The sequence below is a fragment of the Procambarus clarkii genome, chromosome 70, assembly GCF_040958095.1.
Source record: "Procambarus clarkii isolate CNS0578487 chromosome 70, FALCON_Pclarkii_2.0, whole genome shotgun sequence".
NCBI classification, from domain to species: Eukaryota; Metazoa; Arthropoda; class Malacostraca; order Decapoda; family Cambaridae; genus Procambarus; species Procambarus clarkii.
Window position 1 is genome coordinate 26981023 of NC_091219.1, and position 17409 is coordinate 26998431.

Here is a 17409-nt window from a genome sequence, read left to right on the forward strand (position 1 = left end):
TTGTTCTGATAGCAGATTTTTGCTGGGTGATGATGAACCTGAGGTGGTTTGCAGTGGTTGAACCCCATGCACAGATACCATACGTAAGATAAGGATAGATTAATGCATAATATAGTGAGTGGAGAGCAGAGTTAGGTACATAATCCTACCTAGGTTATGTAATCCTACATAATCTAGGTAGGATTTTAGAGAGTGTACCAACTGTTTTAGAGACTTTCTTAGTTATGTGTTGTATGTGGGTTCTGAAGTTGAGTTTCTGGTCTGAGTATAGGCCAAGGAACTTTCCATCATTTTTATTGCCGATGTTAACATTAACTATCTGAAGCTGAATTGCATTTATTGATTTGCTTCCAAATTAGATGTAGAAGGTCTTTTGTATATTTAGTGTTACTTTGTTGGTTGACATCCATAAGTGAACTTTGTTTAGTTCATTGTTTACAACATTATTTAGTATGTTATATCATTGATGGCCACATATTGGTGTCTGTCAAGATAGGGTCGGATATAGTCCAGACCATGGCCTCGGATTGCATAATGTTGGAGTTTAAGTAAGAGGTAGTTGAGGTTTACAGTATCAAAGGCATTTCTCAGGTCAATGAAGAGTCCAATTGGAAACTCACTTTTGCCAGGGCTGAGTAGATAATGTCAAGCAGACTAACAATTGCATCGTTGGTGCTCTTTTGGGAGCGGAAGCCAAACTGGCAGGGGCTCAGTATGTCGAATTTTACGAGGAAGGAGTAGAGCTGTTTGTAAATAATACTTTCTAACTTGTGGATGTCGTCCAGAAGCATTTCGATTTCAAGGCGTTTTTAATGCTTCTTAGGTCTTGATATGAATTGGCAGTTTAGGCCCAGATTCAAGAGGTCTCGTTGGTCCTGGCTCAGATCATGAGGAGTTAGGTTAATGTAGCCGTCTATTGGACGAGGGATTGTTAACTGTCCCCCGTTGAGGGCTGTCAGCTTGCGGATGACAATGAGACATGCATAAAAGAAAACCTGCTGCCAGTATACACCAATATAAACCCACATGACTCAGCAGTCCGCAACGCAGAGTTTACCTATAGGTATAGGCAAGATTTCATACGGCATCAACTCAACACGAAGAAGGAAGCCCTCCAAACCCTTACAGAGCAAGCTGAACATCAGTTAATTAAATGGACCCAGTACGACATCCCCCATCAACTTAGGCAAACCATTAACAGTGAACTATCAAGCCTAAAACTACAGCACAAAACGGATGTCGAAACAAGGACACTCAGCAAGCTGACAGCCCTCAACGGAGCAGTTAAAAACCCCTCGTCCAAAAGACGGCTACATAAACCTAACTCCTCATAATCTGAGCCAGGACCAACGAGACCTCTTGAATCTGGGCCTAAACTGCCAATTCATATCAAGACCTAAGAAGCATTAAAAACGCCTTGAAATCGAAATGCTTCTGGACGACATCCACAAGTTAGAAGACAACAAAAAAGTCATCACCACTAACACACTTCAGGCTGAACTACTAACAGAAGCCGGGAAAAAAACGAGGAACACATTCATATACAATCTTATCCCCACAACTCAAAGAAGCAGCAAAACAACTAAAAAATCTTAAAGTTGTAACAATAAGAAAAGCCGACAAGACAGCAGCATATGTGTTGATTCCTACCCAAGAATACATGAACAAAATTAGCGACATCCTTAGTGATGACACCAAACATATATATATATATATATATATATATATATATATATATATATATATATATATATATATATATATATATATATATATATATATATATATATATATATATATATATATATATATGTATATGTGTGTGTGTGTGTGTGTGAAGGGTTGCTCGCGGCGAGACCTGCCAGGGGCAGTAGTGTTGGGAGACACGGCACAAGTGTGACACATTATTATTGATTACCTTGGATAGTGAGAGAGAACCTGGTAGAGGTGAGGGGCTCCCGTTGACCCCTCCTGCGCCCCTGGCGGTAGCCTGCTGCATCATCCTCAACACGCTAACCTATATTTATCCTTCATCTGGCACCAGTCAAGCACAGCAGACAGCATTTATATATTTTTTGTATATATTTCCCAGCAGGATGTAGGAGCAGACGACTCCTGAATGTTGTTAGCAGGCACGGCACCTCTCCCCCCTCACCCACTAGTAGCCTGCTGATCACCACCGCCAGTCGTCTAACAATCAGGTCCCCCAATTACGGCTTTAACGGGCTCACCATAGCCCGTGCTACATGGACACTCCGTCCTGAATAGCTAAATCTTTAACAACAACAACAATTACGGCTTGGTAAGTGGCAACAACAATTAATGATTGGTATCCAATCGTCGTTCCTTTGCCTAAAGCTCGAACCTGGGTCTGGCAAGGCTGCTAACAGCGGCGCGGATCCTGGCGACGATCGCCTAGGGATAGATTCACGCAGCAGTTACGCAAGCACTTACGAACGTGCACGTCGTTCCTCAATGTTTGACGGCTTTGGTTATATTTATTAAACAGTTTACAAGCATGAAAACTTGTCAATCAACTGTTGTTATTGTTATAAACAGCCTCCTGGTGCTTCGGAGCTCGTTAACTGTTTAATAATTATAAACAAAGCCGCCAAAGATTGAGAAAAGATGGACATGATCGTAAGTGCTTGCGTAACCTCATCGTGAATGTGGTCCCTAGTGTGGTTGTATTTTACCACCAGTAGAGTGGACTCATCAACATGATGATCCATGATGTGGACGACACCAGTGGATCCGGCCAGGCCGGATCAGTGCTCCGGCCTGGCCGCCTTCAGGGGCTCCCTCACGCCGGACAAGGAGCGTTACATATAGCGTGTTGGTGCGTGTGTATAAAGCCATGCAGAGGCCTAACAATACTGGTATATAGACCTATATAAATGTCTATATCCTGAATTAACCCGTGTGCCACAGGACAGCCAGCTTAAGAGGACACTCGGGCCGGGCTTGGGGAGTAGAAGAACTGCCAGAACCCCATCAACCAGGTATCTACCCAGAGCTTACTAAGGTGCGCGGAGAGATGGCTCAAGGTTGAGGGCGAGGCCAAAGAGCCCATCAACGTCAACTGAACATTCCTCTGCCCTCCTCCATCTTGTGATAAAAAAAATAGCAACCAACTCCTGAGTATATTTATGACATTTTATATTTCCTTCACCGAGCTTCACCAGTACAACTCCCCCCCCCCTTCCTCTCCCCCCCCCCCCTTCCTCCCCCATGTCGTCCCCTCTCTCCCCCCCCCTTCCATTCCCCCCAGCCCCATTACCCCCCCCCCACACACACACACACAGAGAGGTCTCCCTTCCCCATGGAGACAAACCCCAGGCCGTAACCCCCAAGTCAGGTGAGAGTAATAGCCTGCATCACAGACTATTCGCTTTAACAACCTCACAACCGGCTAACTACCAGTGGTGATGGCCTTAACTATCCAGCCTGAGACGTACTACAAAGTTGCACAAAATCCCCACTAAACACCTGAATGTTGCCAATAGCGTGCAGATTACAGAGCAATCAACGCGAGGACGCGCTATGATGGGGGTGCGATGTCCCGGTCAATCTCCTCTAACACGCTGCACCGAGCCAATCAGGATAATCTCGTGAATCACCTCAACATCCTGTAGAGAATTGGCAGATAAATTCCTATCCAAATTATTATTAAACTAGCGAATAACTTTATTATAGTTTCCGTTAAAATTGAATGTCAAGTTTTCTTATAAATCTATTTAAATGGAAATTTGACGATTTTCCCATTTCCTGTTAGAAAAAAAAAGAGTAATTACCTATATATATTAGCGGAGAGGCGACCTTGGTCAGGCGGGAGAGCTATTGTAAATTGGAAAATTATATATTGAGAAATATAATGAAATATATGTATGTTGATTATTATAGATGTGGAGGAGCTGCGGTGTATGTGAGTCACCCCTTGTGTCTGTTGCTGCTGGAGCCGTTGTTGTCTGTTGCTGCTGGAGCCGTTGTTGTCTGTTGCTGCTGGAGCCGTTGTTGTCTGTTGCTCCTGGAGCCGTTGATGAGTCTGTTGTTGATGCTGTTGATGTGTGTGGGCTAAATTTAATATTAACTGCAGCTTTCAATCATAGGACGGGAGAGGAAGGTGTTATATTCATCATTAGAGGGGTAGCCGGCGATGCCCGGGTCTCTCTCTCTCTCTCTCTCTCTCTCTCTCTCTCTCTCTCTCTCTCTCTCTCTCTCTCTCTCTCTCTCTCTCTCTTTGGTAGAGTGCACGTCAAAATACGGCTTGCTATTTTTTTTGCAATGTACCTGTTCAAAAAAAATTAATTTATTTTTTAAATTTTTTAAAAATTTAAATTTTGCTAGAATTTACCTACTTATAAATTATCTGTTAGGTTAAGGATCTGCCCGAAACGCTGCGCAAACTAGTGGCTTTACAAATCAAATCAAATGTTTATTCAGGTAAAGTGCATACATACAAGGTGAGATACAAACATTGATGGATTTATAGATAGAGCTAGTACATACAATGCCTAAAGCCACTATTATGCAAAGCGTTTCCGGCAGGAAAAACACTAAGACTAAAACTTAATACTAATTGATATTAAAGTATAAATTGTGTTGAGAAAATAAGAAATAAAAAAAGAGGGGGAACATGGCAGAAAATAGCAAATATACAATTTGGTCAACAAACAGTATTGTTTAAAATCGTAGACATGGGTTGACATTTAGGGGTAAGGCAGGTTACAGGGAGTTAATTAGGTAGTACTTATTTTTTAACTTAAACTGGTTGAGAGAGGTACAGTCTTTAACATGGTTGGGAAGGTCATTCCACATTCTGGGTCCCTTGATTTGTAGAGCATTTCTAGTTTGATTAAGTCGTACTCTAGGAATATCAAAACTGTATTTATTTCTGGTGTGGTGCTCATGGGTTCTGTTACAACCTTCTAAGAAGCTTTTAAGGTCAGGATTGACGTTACAGTTCAGCGTTTTATATATATATAAAATACACATGAGAGAATGTGCAGTGACTTCATATCTAACATATTCAGAGATTTGAGTAAGGGTACCGAGTGATGTCTGGGGCCAGAGTTAGATATTGTCCTAATAGCAGCTTTGTGTTGAGCAATTAGAGGACGTAAATGATTTTGGGTAGTAGAACTCCAAACAGAAATTCCTTAGTTTAGATAAGGATAGATGAGAGAGTAATAGAGTGTCACCAGGGCAGGGCGAGGTACATAATATATGATCTTAGAAAGAATTCCAACAGTTTTTTATTTTTTTTTATATATATTTAGAATGTGTCCCTGGAAATTCAGCTTGTGATCAATGAGAACGCCAAGGTATTTGCAATCTACTTGATAATTAATTTGGGTATTGTTTATCCTGATATTTATTTGATTTGAGGATTTATTGCCAAACAGAATATAGAAAGTTTTGTCAATGTTAAGGGTGAGTTTGTTGGCAGTTAGCCAGAGATGGACTTTATTTAGCTCAGTATTCACTGTGACATTTAGAGCAAGGGGGGTCAGGACTGGAGTAAATGAAGGTCGTGTCGTCAGCAAATAGAATTGGTTTGAGGTGTTGGAAGGCATTTGGAAGGTCATTAATGTAGATGAGAAAGAGGAGAGGGCCAAGTATGCTGCCCTGTGGAACACCGATGTTTATAGGTAGTGTCGGAGAAATGGAATTATTCACAGAAACATACTGGAGCCTGTCACTAAGGTAAGACTTAAGGTATTGCAGGGAGTGACCTCTGACTCCATAATGATGTATCAAGTTAATCATACTAATAAGTGCATCGTTAGTGCTTTTTTGGGGTCTGAAGCCATATTGACAAGAGCTAAGTATATTATGTTTGGCTAGATAAGAGTAAAGCTGCTTGTAGATTAGTTTTTCAAATATTTTTGACAAGTTAGGCAGAATTGATATAGGTCTGTAGTTGTTGACATCAGTGGGATCACCACTTTTGTGGACAGGGGTTACTCTTGCTTTTTTTTAGAATATCTGGAAAGATTTAGAGTTCAAGTGACTTGTTGAAGAGCAATGCAATAGCAGGGGCTAAAGATCTGGAGTTTTTTTTGTAAATTAGAGTTGGTATTTCCTCAAGGGCACTAGGCATGGTTTTAAGGGAAAGGATTATCTCATTAACATTAGTGGAATCAGCAGGCATTAGGTACAGAGACTGTGGTTAGTTACCTGTAAGATAGTCCTGAACATTAGTACTGGAAGATGGAATATCATTTGCAAGGGATGACCAGTGTCTACTGCACAAGAATGTGCAGTAGAACCTACACAATGCTATGTACCCGATTAAAATCTACGGGTTCACCATAGCCCGTGCTATTTGGAACTTGTTCCAAGTAGCGAATGTTAAACAACAACAACAGCTATGTACCCTCACAAACTCAATGTACCTTCTTGTGTATACACAAATAAATAAGGACGTCTTGCACTCCCAGTGAGCAAAACATGCTCGAGTAACGTTGAATCGACGTTGAAACTACGTCGATAACAGCAGAGATTTGGGTTGGAAAACTCTATGGACAATCAACCCCACATTTTAGACCATAGCCGTCGTTGTTTGTCGCAGTAAGAACCAGTTCCACTTAAGGGCTGACGTGAAGGTGGACCTCGAGCACGCACTGTGACACTCGGCACACTATCACAGTTCACCGTAGAATGCTGCACGAGGGTAATTTTTACCATTTGGTGTCTACTGTACAGTGTCTACTGCACAGTGTCTACTGTACAGTGTCTACTGTACAGTGTCTACTGCACAGTGTCTACTGCACAGTGTCTGTTCTCTAATATGGAGACCATAATACACAAGACCGTTGTATTTACTTGCCACAACGTACAAAATACAATGTGCTAACCTAACCTAACCTACCGCTGCATAGAGAGCGTGGGGATTACCTCTGGTCTCCAGGAGGTGGTGGGCATTACCTCTGGTCTCCAGGAGGTGGTGGGGATTACCTCTGGTCTCCAGGAGGTGGCGGGGATTACCTCTGGTCTCCAGGAGGTGGCGAGGATTACCTCTGGTCTCCAGGAGGTGGTGGGGATTACCTCTGGTCTCCAGGAGGTGGCGAGGATTACCTCTGGTCTCCAGGAGGTGGCGAAGATTACCTCTGGTCTCCAGGAGATGGTGGGGATTACCTCTGGTCTCCAGGAGGTGGCGAGGATTACCTCTTGTCTCCAGGAGGTGGCGAGGATTACCTCTGGTCTCCAGGAGGTGGCGGGGATTACCTCTGGTCTCCAGGAGGTGGTGGGGATTACCTCTGGTCTCCAGGAGGTGGCGGGGATTACCTCTGATCTCCAGGAGGTGGCGAAGATTACCTCTGGTCTCCAGGAGATGGTGGGGATTACCTCTGGTCTCCAGGAGGTGGCGAGGATTACCTCTTGTCTCCAGGAGGTGGCGAGGATTACCTCTGGTCTCCAGGAGGTGGCGAAGATTACCTCTGGTCTCCAGGAGGTGGCGGGGATTACCTCTGGTCTCCAGGAGGTGGTGGAGATTACCTCTGGTCTCCAGGAGGTGGCGGGGATTACCTCTGGTCTCCAGGAGGTGGCGAAGATTACCTCTGGTCTCCAGGAGATGGTGGGGATTACCTCTGGTCTCCAGGAGGTGGTGGGATTACCTCTGGTCTCCAGGAGGTGGTGGGGATTACCTCTGGTCTCCAGGAGGTGGCGGGGATTACCTCTGGTCTCCAGGAGGTGGTGGGGATTACCTCTGGTCTCCAGGAGGTGGCGGGGATTACCTCTGATCTCCAGGAGGTGGCGAAGATTACCTCTGGTCTCCAGGAGATGGCGGGGATTACCTCTGGTCTCCAGGAGGTGGCGGGGATTACCTCTGGTCTCCAAGAGGTGGCGGGGATTACCTCTGGTCTCCAAGAGGTGGCGGGGGATTACCTCTGGTCTCCAACATGGTGCTGGCGGCCAAGGTGAGGAGCGGGAAGCGCCGTAATAGCCAGACCTTCCGCACTAGCAAGGTCACAGTTGAACACTCTCGTATTCCGCCCATTTCCTAACCACAAAATGTCGCGCTAAATATATATATATATAGGTAGATGTATAATATTCCTGTGGATCCCAGCGCGATATCTCAGCTTTTTTGCTATCATCTTGCTACTTCGCGGGTCGCTGTGGCGGTGTTGGCGGGACCTGGGGTCAGATTCACGAAGCAGTTACGCAAGGACTTACGAACGTGTACATCTTTCCTCAATCTTTGATGGCTTTGGTTACATTTATTAAACAGTTTACAAGCATGAAAACTTTGCCAATCTATTGTTGATATTGTTATAAACATCCTCCTGGTGCTTCGGAGCTCATTAACTGTTTAATAATAGTAAACAAAGCCGCCAAAGATTGAGAAAAGATGGACAGGTTCGTAAGTGCTTGTGTAAATGCTTCGTGAATCTGGCCCCAGGGCGCCCAGGCAAAGATGCCAGCGCCAGCTAGTGGCAGGATTACTCAAGTCACTTTGTCTGGAGTAATTGTCCCGTCCCATCCCAAATCCTTATTCTGATCCCTTCTAAGTGCTATAGAGTCGTAATGGCTTGGTGCGTTCTCCTGATAATAATTTTTTCCCCCCGATACTGCGCTCATTACTTTACATTTGTCCTGGTTGAAATCTAGCGGCCGTGTTTACGACCAAAGCATGTAGGTGTCTTGGCGCGATCTCTCGCAATTATCGTTGCGTGCAAAGTCTTCATCACCTCTACAGTGTCTTCCATCAAGGATATAAGTGATCCTATTTGCCACGCCAGGTTAAGGAGAGACTGGGCCCCATAGTACCGATCCTCGGAGTTCCCCACTACTGCATAGTGTATCTTTCCTCGCCGTTGTTCTGTTTCCTGCCCAAGAGTCACCGTACCACCCATCACAAGTCTCTACGTGTTACACCGGCTGTGTTGTTGTTGTTTAAGATTCGCTACCTGGAACAAAAAGTTCCAAGTAGCACAGGCTATGGTGAGCCCGTAGTGGACTTATCGGCGGCTGTGGTCTCAAAGGTTACATAGGTACCGTTTATCCGGTACAGTATCAAGCACTCTCTGGTGATCAAAGGACTCACCATAAGCCGTCAGTCTCTCGCCTTGTGATCATGTAACTCCAACAGTCATTAGGTACGACCGACCTTCCCTGAAACCAGGTTGGTCATTGGTAACAATGTTAACTTTGTTCAAGTGCTTCAGGATTCGTCTCCTGACGAGTGTGTCCGAGGCACCGGTGACAGGGAACAGTATTTGTGTACCTTGTTCACTGTGGCTCACCCCCCTGTGTTCACGGTGGGGCTCCAGGCTGGTGCTGCACACTCTAGCACTGGTCTGGGGGCTCCAGGCTGGTGCTGCACACTCTAGCACTGGTCTGGGGGCTCCAGGCTGGTGCTGCACACTCTAGCACTGGTCTGGAGGCTCCAGGCTGGTGCTGCACACTCTAGCACTGGTCTAGGATGCTCCAGGCTGGTGCTGCACACTCTAGCACTGGTCTAGGATGCTCCAGGCTGGTGCTGCACACTCTAGCACTGGTCTAGGATGCTCCAGGCTGGATGCTGGGGCTGAAGTCTAGCAGCCTCAGCCACTTTACATCATCAAGAAACAGTGATACACTAGAGGTTACTTCAACTATGTCCTTCATATGTGCAGAGGTTTACCTGGGGGTATCCAGATATACCCCACACCCTGGGGATCCACTGGTTTACCTGGGGGGTGTCCAGTGGTATGACTTGGGGTAGGGAGGGAGATATTAAGGATGGGGGGGGGAATGGAAGAAGCTAGTGAGAGAGGGAGGGAGGGGGGGGGGAGTGTTATCAGGGAAGGGAAGGGGGGTGTGAGAGTGGGGGAGAGGGAGGGAGGGCAGGGTATATATGACTTCAACTTCCCACAGGAGCCACAGTTCTCTGCCATTACTTCTACAGGTAGGTCTTCTTTCTCACACTTGCTGTCCGGGTGTTGAGACGCGTTGCCAGGTCTCGGGGTGGTTGAGTGCATTGCCAGGTCCCTGAGTGGTTGAGTGCATTGCCAGGTCCCTGAGTGGTTGAGTGCATTGCCAGGTCCCTGAGTGGTTGAGTGCGTTGCCAGGTCCCTGAGTGGTTGAGTGCGTTGCCAGGTCCCTAAGTGCGTTGCTGAGTCCAGGGAGAGTGAAGATGAGTGACCTGAGTAACCTATGGTTTTTCAGTATAATAATAATGATTCAATGTATCAGGGGACAGGCAGCCAACGTGTATTCATACACGTTAGGGTTATATATGGAGGTACCTTCCAAGGTTGAGCTACTGACCCCGCCCCTGGATGCAACTCCCCAACAAGCTGACTAACTCTTGGCTACCTATGTACTGCAAGGTGAACAGGTGCATTAGGTGATAGAAAATGTGCCCAACCATTTCTGTCTCGTCCGGGATTCGAACCCGGGATTCACGATTGTTAGTCGAGAACGAAGTCGACTGTCCTATTGGGACCTTTTAGTCAGTATGAGGAAGATCAGTGTACCCAATGATGGTTCAATATGAGGGAGATCAGTGTACCCAATGATGGTTCAATATGAGGGAGATCAGTGTACCTAATGATGGTTCAGTATGAGGGAGATCAGTATACCCAATGATGGTTCAGTATGAGGGAGATCAGTATACCCAATGATGGTTCAGTATGAGGAAGATCAGTGTACCCAATGATGGTTCAGTATGAGGAAGATCAGTATACCCAATGATGGTTCAGTATGAGGGAGATCAGTGTACCTCATGATGGTTCAGTATGAGGAAGATCAGTGTACCCAATGATGGTTCAGTATGAGGAAGATCAGTGTACCTCATGATGCTTCAGTATGAGGAAGATCAGTATACCCAATGATGGTTCAGTATGAGGGAGATCAGTATACCCCATGATGCTTCAGTATGGATGAGTGTGAGGGAGGAGATGAGCGTGAGTGGAGAGAAGTATGAGGGAACAGAACAGGTGCCAGTGAGGTGGACTCCTAAAACACCACAAAGTCACCACGCTGGGGCCTTGCTCCTCCCCCTAATATACCATAATATTACTCGTGTCATCATCCTACACAAGTTCCAAGCGTCCAGAGTGGGGCCCCTATTCTGGGGGCCCACTCTCCAGCAGGTAAACCAAACCACTTTGGAAATCGTGGTTACGTTATTGTATGTAATAGAATTTGTGTTACATGTCATTAAGTGAGATGTGTGTAGTGTGTGACATCTCGTGTCATCTCCCGGCTCTTCTTAGGATGCTGCTCCGGATGCTGGTGTTGACAGGCTTGGTGGGGTCAGCACTCCCGCTCCTTCCTCCGCCCCCCTCCGACGCTGTCCTCAAGAAGTACTCGTTTCTTAAGGTTAGTGGGCCCCCCTTCCCCTTCGGAACAAGGTCAGTATTTTCCAGAATTAAGGTCATTACTTCTGACATTAGGTTAAGTGTTCATTACATCAATGCCAGCATCACTACATTAACACCGGTACCGATAAATGGTAGTAACCCTTCATCGATGCCAGTATCCCTGCATCAATGACAGTACACCTACATCAATGGTAGTATTGCTACACCAGTGCCAGTAATCCTAAGTCAGTGCTATCACCCCTACATTACTGCTAGTACACTTACATAATGTCAGTACCCCTTACACCAGTACCAGTACATCAATATCAGTACCCTCACACCAGTACCCGTACATCAATATCAGTACCCCTTGCAGCAACGTCAGTATTTCAATACAGCAAACTCAACATATGCTGCTGAACTGTGGCTGTTGATCTTCTGAATTTGATTTAGTGATAGCAGGTTAGTTAGGCTAGTTAAATTGGGTTAGAATTGTTAGGTTAGGTCAGAGTGCTCCGGCAACTGATCTAATGTTGGTGAGGTGAGGGAGAGTGAGTGATGTAGAGTGTGAGAGTAACCTGTCCACTTGCAGATAATGACGGACTGTATTGGGGAGGCGTCAGTCACGGACTGGATACAGCAGCTGCGCTCAGCGTGCGTCAAGTGTTACGACGACCCGACCTCCGACATCGCCCCGGACTTCCACGACATTTTGGTGAGTCTCCCCTCCGCCAGGACGGTGTCTGGCGCCAGGGAGTAGCCTGGACATCCTTCTCTCACTAGGCGTTCAGGGCAATTTATGTCCCTTCTGTGGGGGCGACACATAGAACAATTTGGGCCTCACAAGGTCAAGATAACCCAAGTGGAGGTCTCACAAGGCCACGATAACCAAAGGGGGGTCTCACGAGGTCAAGATAACCCAAGTGATGTCTCACAATAACAGCTGGGTGAGCATGGGACCAACAGTTAAGGTTTTGGTGCCCAGTTGTTCAACCTACCTGGCCCGGGCTCGAACCCGGCCCGGTTTCGCTGCCGGGTGAGGGTGAGAGTGCTATCCGCTACTCCAAAGGAATATTCTGTTTGCTGAGCTCTTCCCCAGTATTTGATAGTTTGCTTGTTTACTTGTTTCAACACGTTAAATATCAATGCCTGCCTCTCACTCTACCTTCACAGGAACAGCTTCGTCTCAACTCATACCGGCGTCCAATATACGTGCCCGTGCCTGTGTACGAGCCTCTCCAGCAGCCCCCGTACGGCCAGCTGCCTCAGTACGGCCAGCCACAGCTGCCCCAGTTCGGCCAGCCACAGCTGCCCCAGTACGGCCAGCCAAAGCCACCTCAGCAGTTCCAGCCCCAATATAATCAGTCCCAGCTGAGCCAGCTGAGCCAGTCCCACTACAAGCAGCCACCCAGGCATGGTCAGCTGGGTAAACAAAGCCAGCTGCCGCAACCCCAGTACATCCAGCTGTCGCAACCCAGCCAGCTGCAGCAACAGGACCAGGGCCAGCGGCCGCAGCACAGCCAGGTGGTTAAGCAGGAGCAGCTGCAGTTCCCGCAGGTGCACACGGTACCTCACCCCGTCCAGTACACTCCGTTCCAGTCCCCGAGACCAATCAGATCCGTGAGTGATTAACACATAGTTTTTTGCAGAGGAGGAGTCACAATAACGTGGCTGAAATATGTTGACCAGACCACACACTAGAATATGAAGGGACGACGACGTTTCGGTCCGTCCTGGACCATTCTCGACTTGAGAATGGTCCAGGACGGACCGAAACGTCGTCGTCCCTTCACTTTCTAGTGTGTGGTCTGGTCAACATATAGTTTTATATTCTTTGTTATTTTTAATCATTATTCACTCTGTTTTTCACTTAATTCTGGCAACTTTGAGAGGAATGTTCTTTTCCATGATAAAGAATATTCCTCGGAGGAATATTTTTGTTGGGCTCCTCGAAAAGTTCCCGCTTTGTATTATTGAATTAACCCAAATGGCATTGTAAAAAGTGAAGAAGTTACTAAACAACATAAAATAACCTCACCTATCTAAACAATCCTAGACCTAATATACGATATCGTACGCATAATTTAGTCAATTAAGTTGCTGTAGTAGGCCTAGAAATGTTTAAATTTCGTTTTTTGGCTGTTTTTTTGTGTCTTCTATAAAATTAATAGTTCAAAACGTGAACTTTGTTGGCAGCAACACTTATTTTTGTCTGTTTGACCCACTGTGGCGGGTCAACCTTGCCCCGGGCGACAGATCTTGAGCCCAACGCTAGACTAAAGTGTTTAAACAAGTCACCAAGCCTGGAGACCAATATTGTATTTTAGTGTAAGCAATCCGTTTCTTTTACGATGTCACCCCTACAACAATCCCATTAATACCGTTTTCTATGACGGTGACAGAAGCGCGAGGCGGCAAGGAGCACGGAGACCATCAAGCTGCTGAAGGAGAGACTCACCACCAAGATCAGCAACATCACCTGCGTCCTCAGGGAGCTCAAGTTGGTGAGTCTTGCAGATGAGTAACTTGGGGAATCGGGAAGGGCGTGCGGGTGATCACCTCTCTCTTGGGACACTGCTCAGGAAACTTAGTTTTTAATAACCTCATTGGTGCCTTTTACACAAATAATATTAATTTAATTTTGGGTTAGGTACACACACCTTGGGTCAAGTTCCCTACCGAAAGAATCAGTCCGAAAGGAGACTGAACTCCAGCGCTCTTCCTTACAGAAAGGGGCAATTAGTTTATCTCCTATCCTATATCCAGAAAAGGTATTTCAAGATACAGCATCGGCTGTCCTCTGTGTCGTCAGAGTACATAGTAACCCCTTACTCAAATCTCTGAATATGTTAGATATTAAGTCACTGCACATTCTCTCTTGTGTATTATACATATATAAAACGCTGAACTGTAATGCCAATCCTGACCTCAAAAGCTTCATTGAAGGTTGTAACAGAACCCATGAGCACCACACCAGGAATAAATACAGTTTTGATATTCCTAGAGTACGACTTAATCAAACCAGAAATGCTCTACAAATCAAGGGACCCAGAATGTGGAATGACCTTCCCAGCCATGTTAAAGACTGTACCTCTCTCAACCAGTTTAAGATAAAAACTAAACACTACCTAATAAATTCCCTGTTACCCACCTCACTCCTTTATTGTCAACCCATGTCTGTTATTTTATTTTATTATTATTATTTTTTTTTTTTAATCAACACTGTTTGTCAACCTATTGTATTTGTGCTGCTTTTTCAGTCATGTTCCCCCTTTTTTTATCTTTATTTGTATTTGTTTTCAACCCTTTTTATTCTTTATGCTCAATTAGTATTAAGTTCTAGATATTAATGTTTTTCTTGCCCGAAACGCATTGCGTAATAGTGGCTTTAGGCATTGTATGTACTAGCTCTATCTATATATCAATCCATTAATGTAACATCACTTGTATGTATGTACCTTACCTGAATAAATATATTTATTTATTTATTAATGTACTCTGACGCTATGTACTAATATATTATGTACTAATGTAATAATATCCCTCTCTCATCACGGAAATTGTTTTAATTCAAAGTAGAGGAGGTAGGGGGCGTAGGTTTTTGGGAACCACACCATCACCACCACACCATCACTCTCACACCATCACCATCATCACACAGGTGGAAACTGAGTACCCAAATGAACCACAGGTACGTTAGAAAGAACTTTCAGTGTCAGAGTAGTTAACAGAGGGAATGCATTAGGCAGTGATGTGGTGGAGGCTGACTCCATACACAGTTTCAAATGTAGATATGATAGAGCCCAATAGGCTCAGGAACCTGTATACCCGTTGATTGACAGTTGAGAGGCGGGACCACCAGCTCCCCCAGTGTCTCACTACCTCCTCTCCCCCAGCTGGGCACCAACAACCTCCCCAACTACGCCTACATCGGGCAGGAGCTGCTGACTCTGGACATCGACGACGGCCTCAAGGCGGACCTGGGAGAGGCGCTGGAGACCTGCCGAGACTTCTCCCTCTGTCTTCCTCACCACAAGGCTAAACATCCCGTCAACAAGGAGCTGGGCACCACCATGGCCTTCCTCAGGTGTATGGCCAAGAAGAAGGTGAGAGAGAGAGCGAGGAAGGGAAATGGGGAAACAACACTTAATAGTTTACATAACATGAATCATAAACTTTCTGTTTCTCCCTGAATGGTTGTATTATATAATATATATATTACCCGCACAACCCCACGCCTCACACCCGCACAATCCCACGCCTCACACCCCCACAATCCCACGCCTCACACCCCCACAACCCCACGCCTCACACCCGCACAACCCCGGGCCTCACACCCCCTATCCCATTACCCACAGGTGGCGGCGTGCATGAGGGCCGACTTTTACAAGCAGGCTGAGAAGATGGGTTGGGAAGACCCCGACGACTCCTTTCTGGTGGGCTCCGACCTCCTGGCCGGCAGCGACGACCCTCACACACTCATGGACAACATCCAGAACATGATCATCGTCGGGGCGGAGTTGGAATTTTAGGTGGCCATTTGACTAAAGTTGCTGGGAAGGGTGTGCATCTTATGGTAGGGGCGTGGCCCTCTAAGGTGGGGGCGTGGTTCCTCCAAGGTGGGAGCGTGGTTCCTTTAAGGGGGCGTGGTCAGTCAGCGGTGGAACAATATATATATGCCAGAAGGGACGAGGTCTGGAGACACTACACAGAATTAGCTCGTGTTAAAATCACTGAACATTACAGTCATGGGGTCAAGTGCAGAGACGGCTGACAGGAGACGTGTTGGCGCTAGTGGAGCTGAGCAGCTGTGACTTAACAACCAATATGTATATATGTGTGTATATATACATTACCTATATATATATATATATATATATATATATATATATATATATATATATATATATATATATATATATATATATATATATATATATATATATATATATATATGTGTGTGTGTGTGTGTGTGTGTGTGTGTGTGTGTGTGTGTGTGTGTGTGTGTGTGTGTGTGTGTGTGTGTGTGTGTGTGTGTGTGTGTGTGTGTGAGCAAACAAAGATCAAGAGCACTGAACTCAATTAATACAAATGGACCACATTAAAAACGAGAAGATCAACTGAACGCTTCGGTTATTTACATAATCATTGTGAGAGTCGGACTTTGACAATGATCATGTAAAGAACCAAAAGCGCTCAGTGGAACTTCTTGATCTGTTGGTAGCAGTCTTTCTTGTAGATGTGTTAATAAATATGAGAGAGTGAGTGAGAGGAATGATTGTAGTCTTCTAATCTAAATCTAAACGAATCTTCTCTGTATTTCATGTTTTTCTTCACCTAAGAAGGAAGCTGATAGGTTAACTCTCCAATGTTGTGTTTCGTTGATCTGGTCAACATCTTCAAAGTGGATACAATTTAGCTGAAGCAAGCGAATATATAACCGAGATCGAGGTCATATATTTAGAAAGCAATGCTGAACTGCTGTTCTCCCCCACGCCACTGGGGGTCTCTCTCATGACCATTTTGTTTAGCTGTTGACCAATATATTATACCTGGATTCTATTATATGGTTCGCCTGTTGAAAGATGATGTAACTGGTGTATCTTAGCGTGTAGAGGCAGCGACTCATCTTGCTGTGTAGCGATCATGGGCGGCCTTGGTCGTACCGCATAAACAACACTCTTTATAACTCTAAAAATGCTAAAAACTTAATAAAATTAAATAAAATCCTAATTTATTTGTTGTCTTTCTACCTACACTAGTTTCACAATTTTTCCAGTAATTTAGAGCAACCTTGTCTCATGCGAACCAGCATGAGAATGACATAGCAACCAAAGCCAAGAATCAACCTGAACTGAACAACCAAGAATCAACCCAAGAAACAACATGAACATCAGAAGGAAGATGTCTGGGAGCGACCACAGTGATCACCTACACAAATGAGAGGGAGAACGAAGAGAGAATGATAAGGAAGTATACGAAATTGTTAGTTTTCAGGTCATTTTCGTGCTGGAACCACGACCTGTGTCTAGATTCAAGAGTTCAAAAAGAATAGACATCGTCACAGGAAATACTCGCGGACGGTGAGACACAACAACCTGGCTGAACATATGAT

At 45.3% G+C, this 17409-nt stretch overlaps 2 protein-coding genes across 5 annotated transcripts in view; one reads left to right on the plus strand and one right to left on the minus strand.

Moving 5' to 3' along the window:
- The window catches only part of LOC123744856 (probable basic-leucine zipper transcription factor I), a 42853-nt gene extending 25826 nt beyond the window's left edge, over positions 1-17027 (plus strand). For 3 of the 4 annotated variants that reach the window (XM_069311734.1, XM_069311733.1, XM_069311735.1), the window contains 6 exons: positions 11208-11313; positions 11887-12009; positions 12468-12914; positions 13697-13798; positions 15191-15400; positions 15653-17027. In XM_069311734.1, the coding sequence (XP_069167835.1) occupies positions 11209-11313; positions 11887-12009; positions 12468-12914; positions 13697-13798; positions 15191-15400; positions 15653-15826 (1161 nt within the window). In that variant the 5' untranslated portion in view covers position 11208 and the 3' untranslated portion in view covers positions 15827-17027. Of the gene's footprint in view, positions 1-9850; positions 9896-11207; positions 11314-11886; positions 12010-12467; positions 12915-13696; positions 13799-15190; positions 15401-15652 lie in introns of those variants that run through there. The other variant, XM_045725038.2, reaches the window with a different exon arrangement.
- LOC138356015 (adhesive plaque matrix protein-like) lies at positions 6871-8193 on the minus strand. Its single transcript, XM_069311565.1, has 2 exons — positions 8182-8193; positions 6871-7962 (listed from the first exon to the last, which is right to left on the minus strand). Exons 1-2 carry the CDS (start codon positions 8191-8193, stop codon positions 6871-6873), a joined length of 1104 nt encoding a protein of 367 aa, XP_069167666.1.
- Positions 17028-17409: the final 382 nt, after the last annotated feature.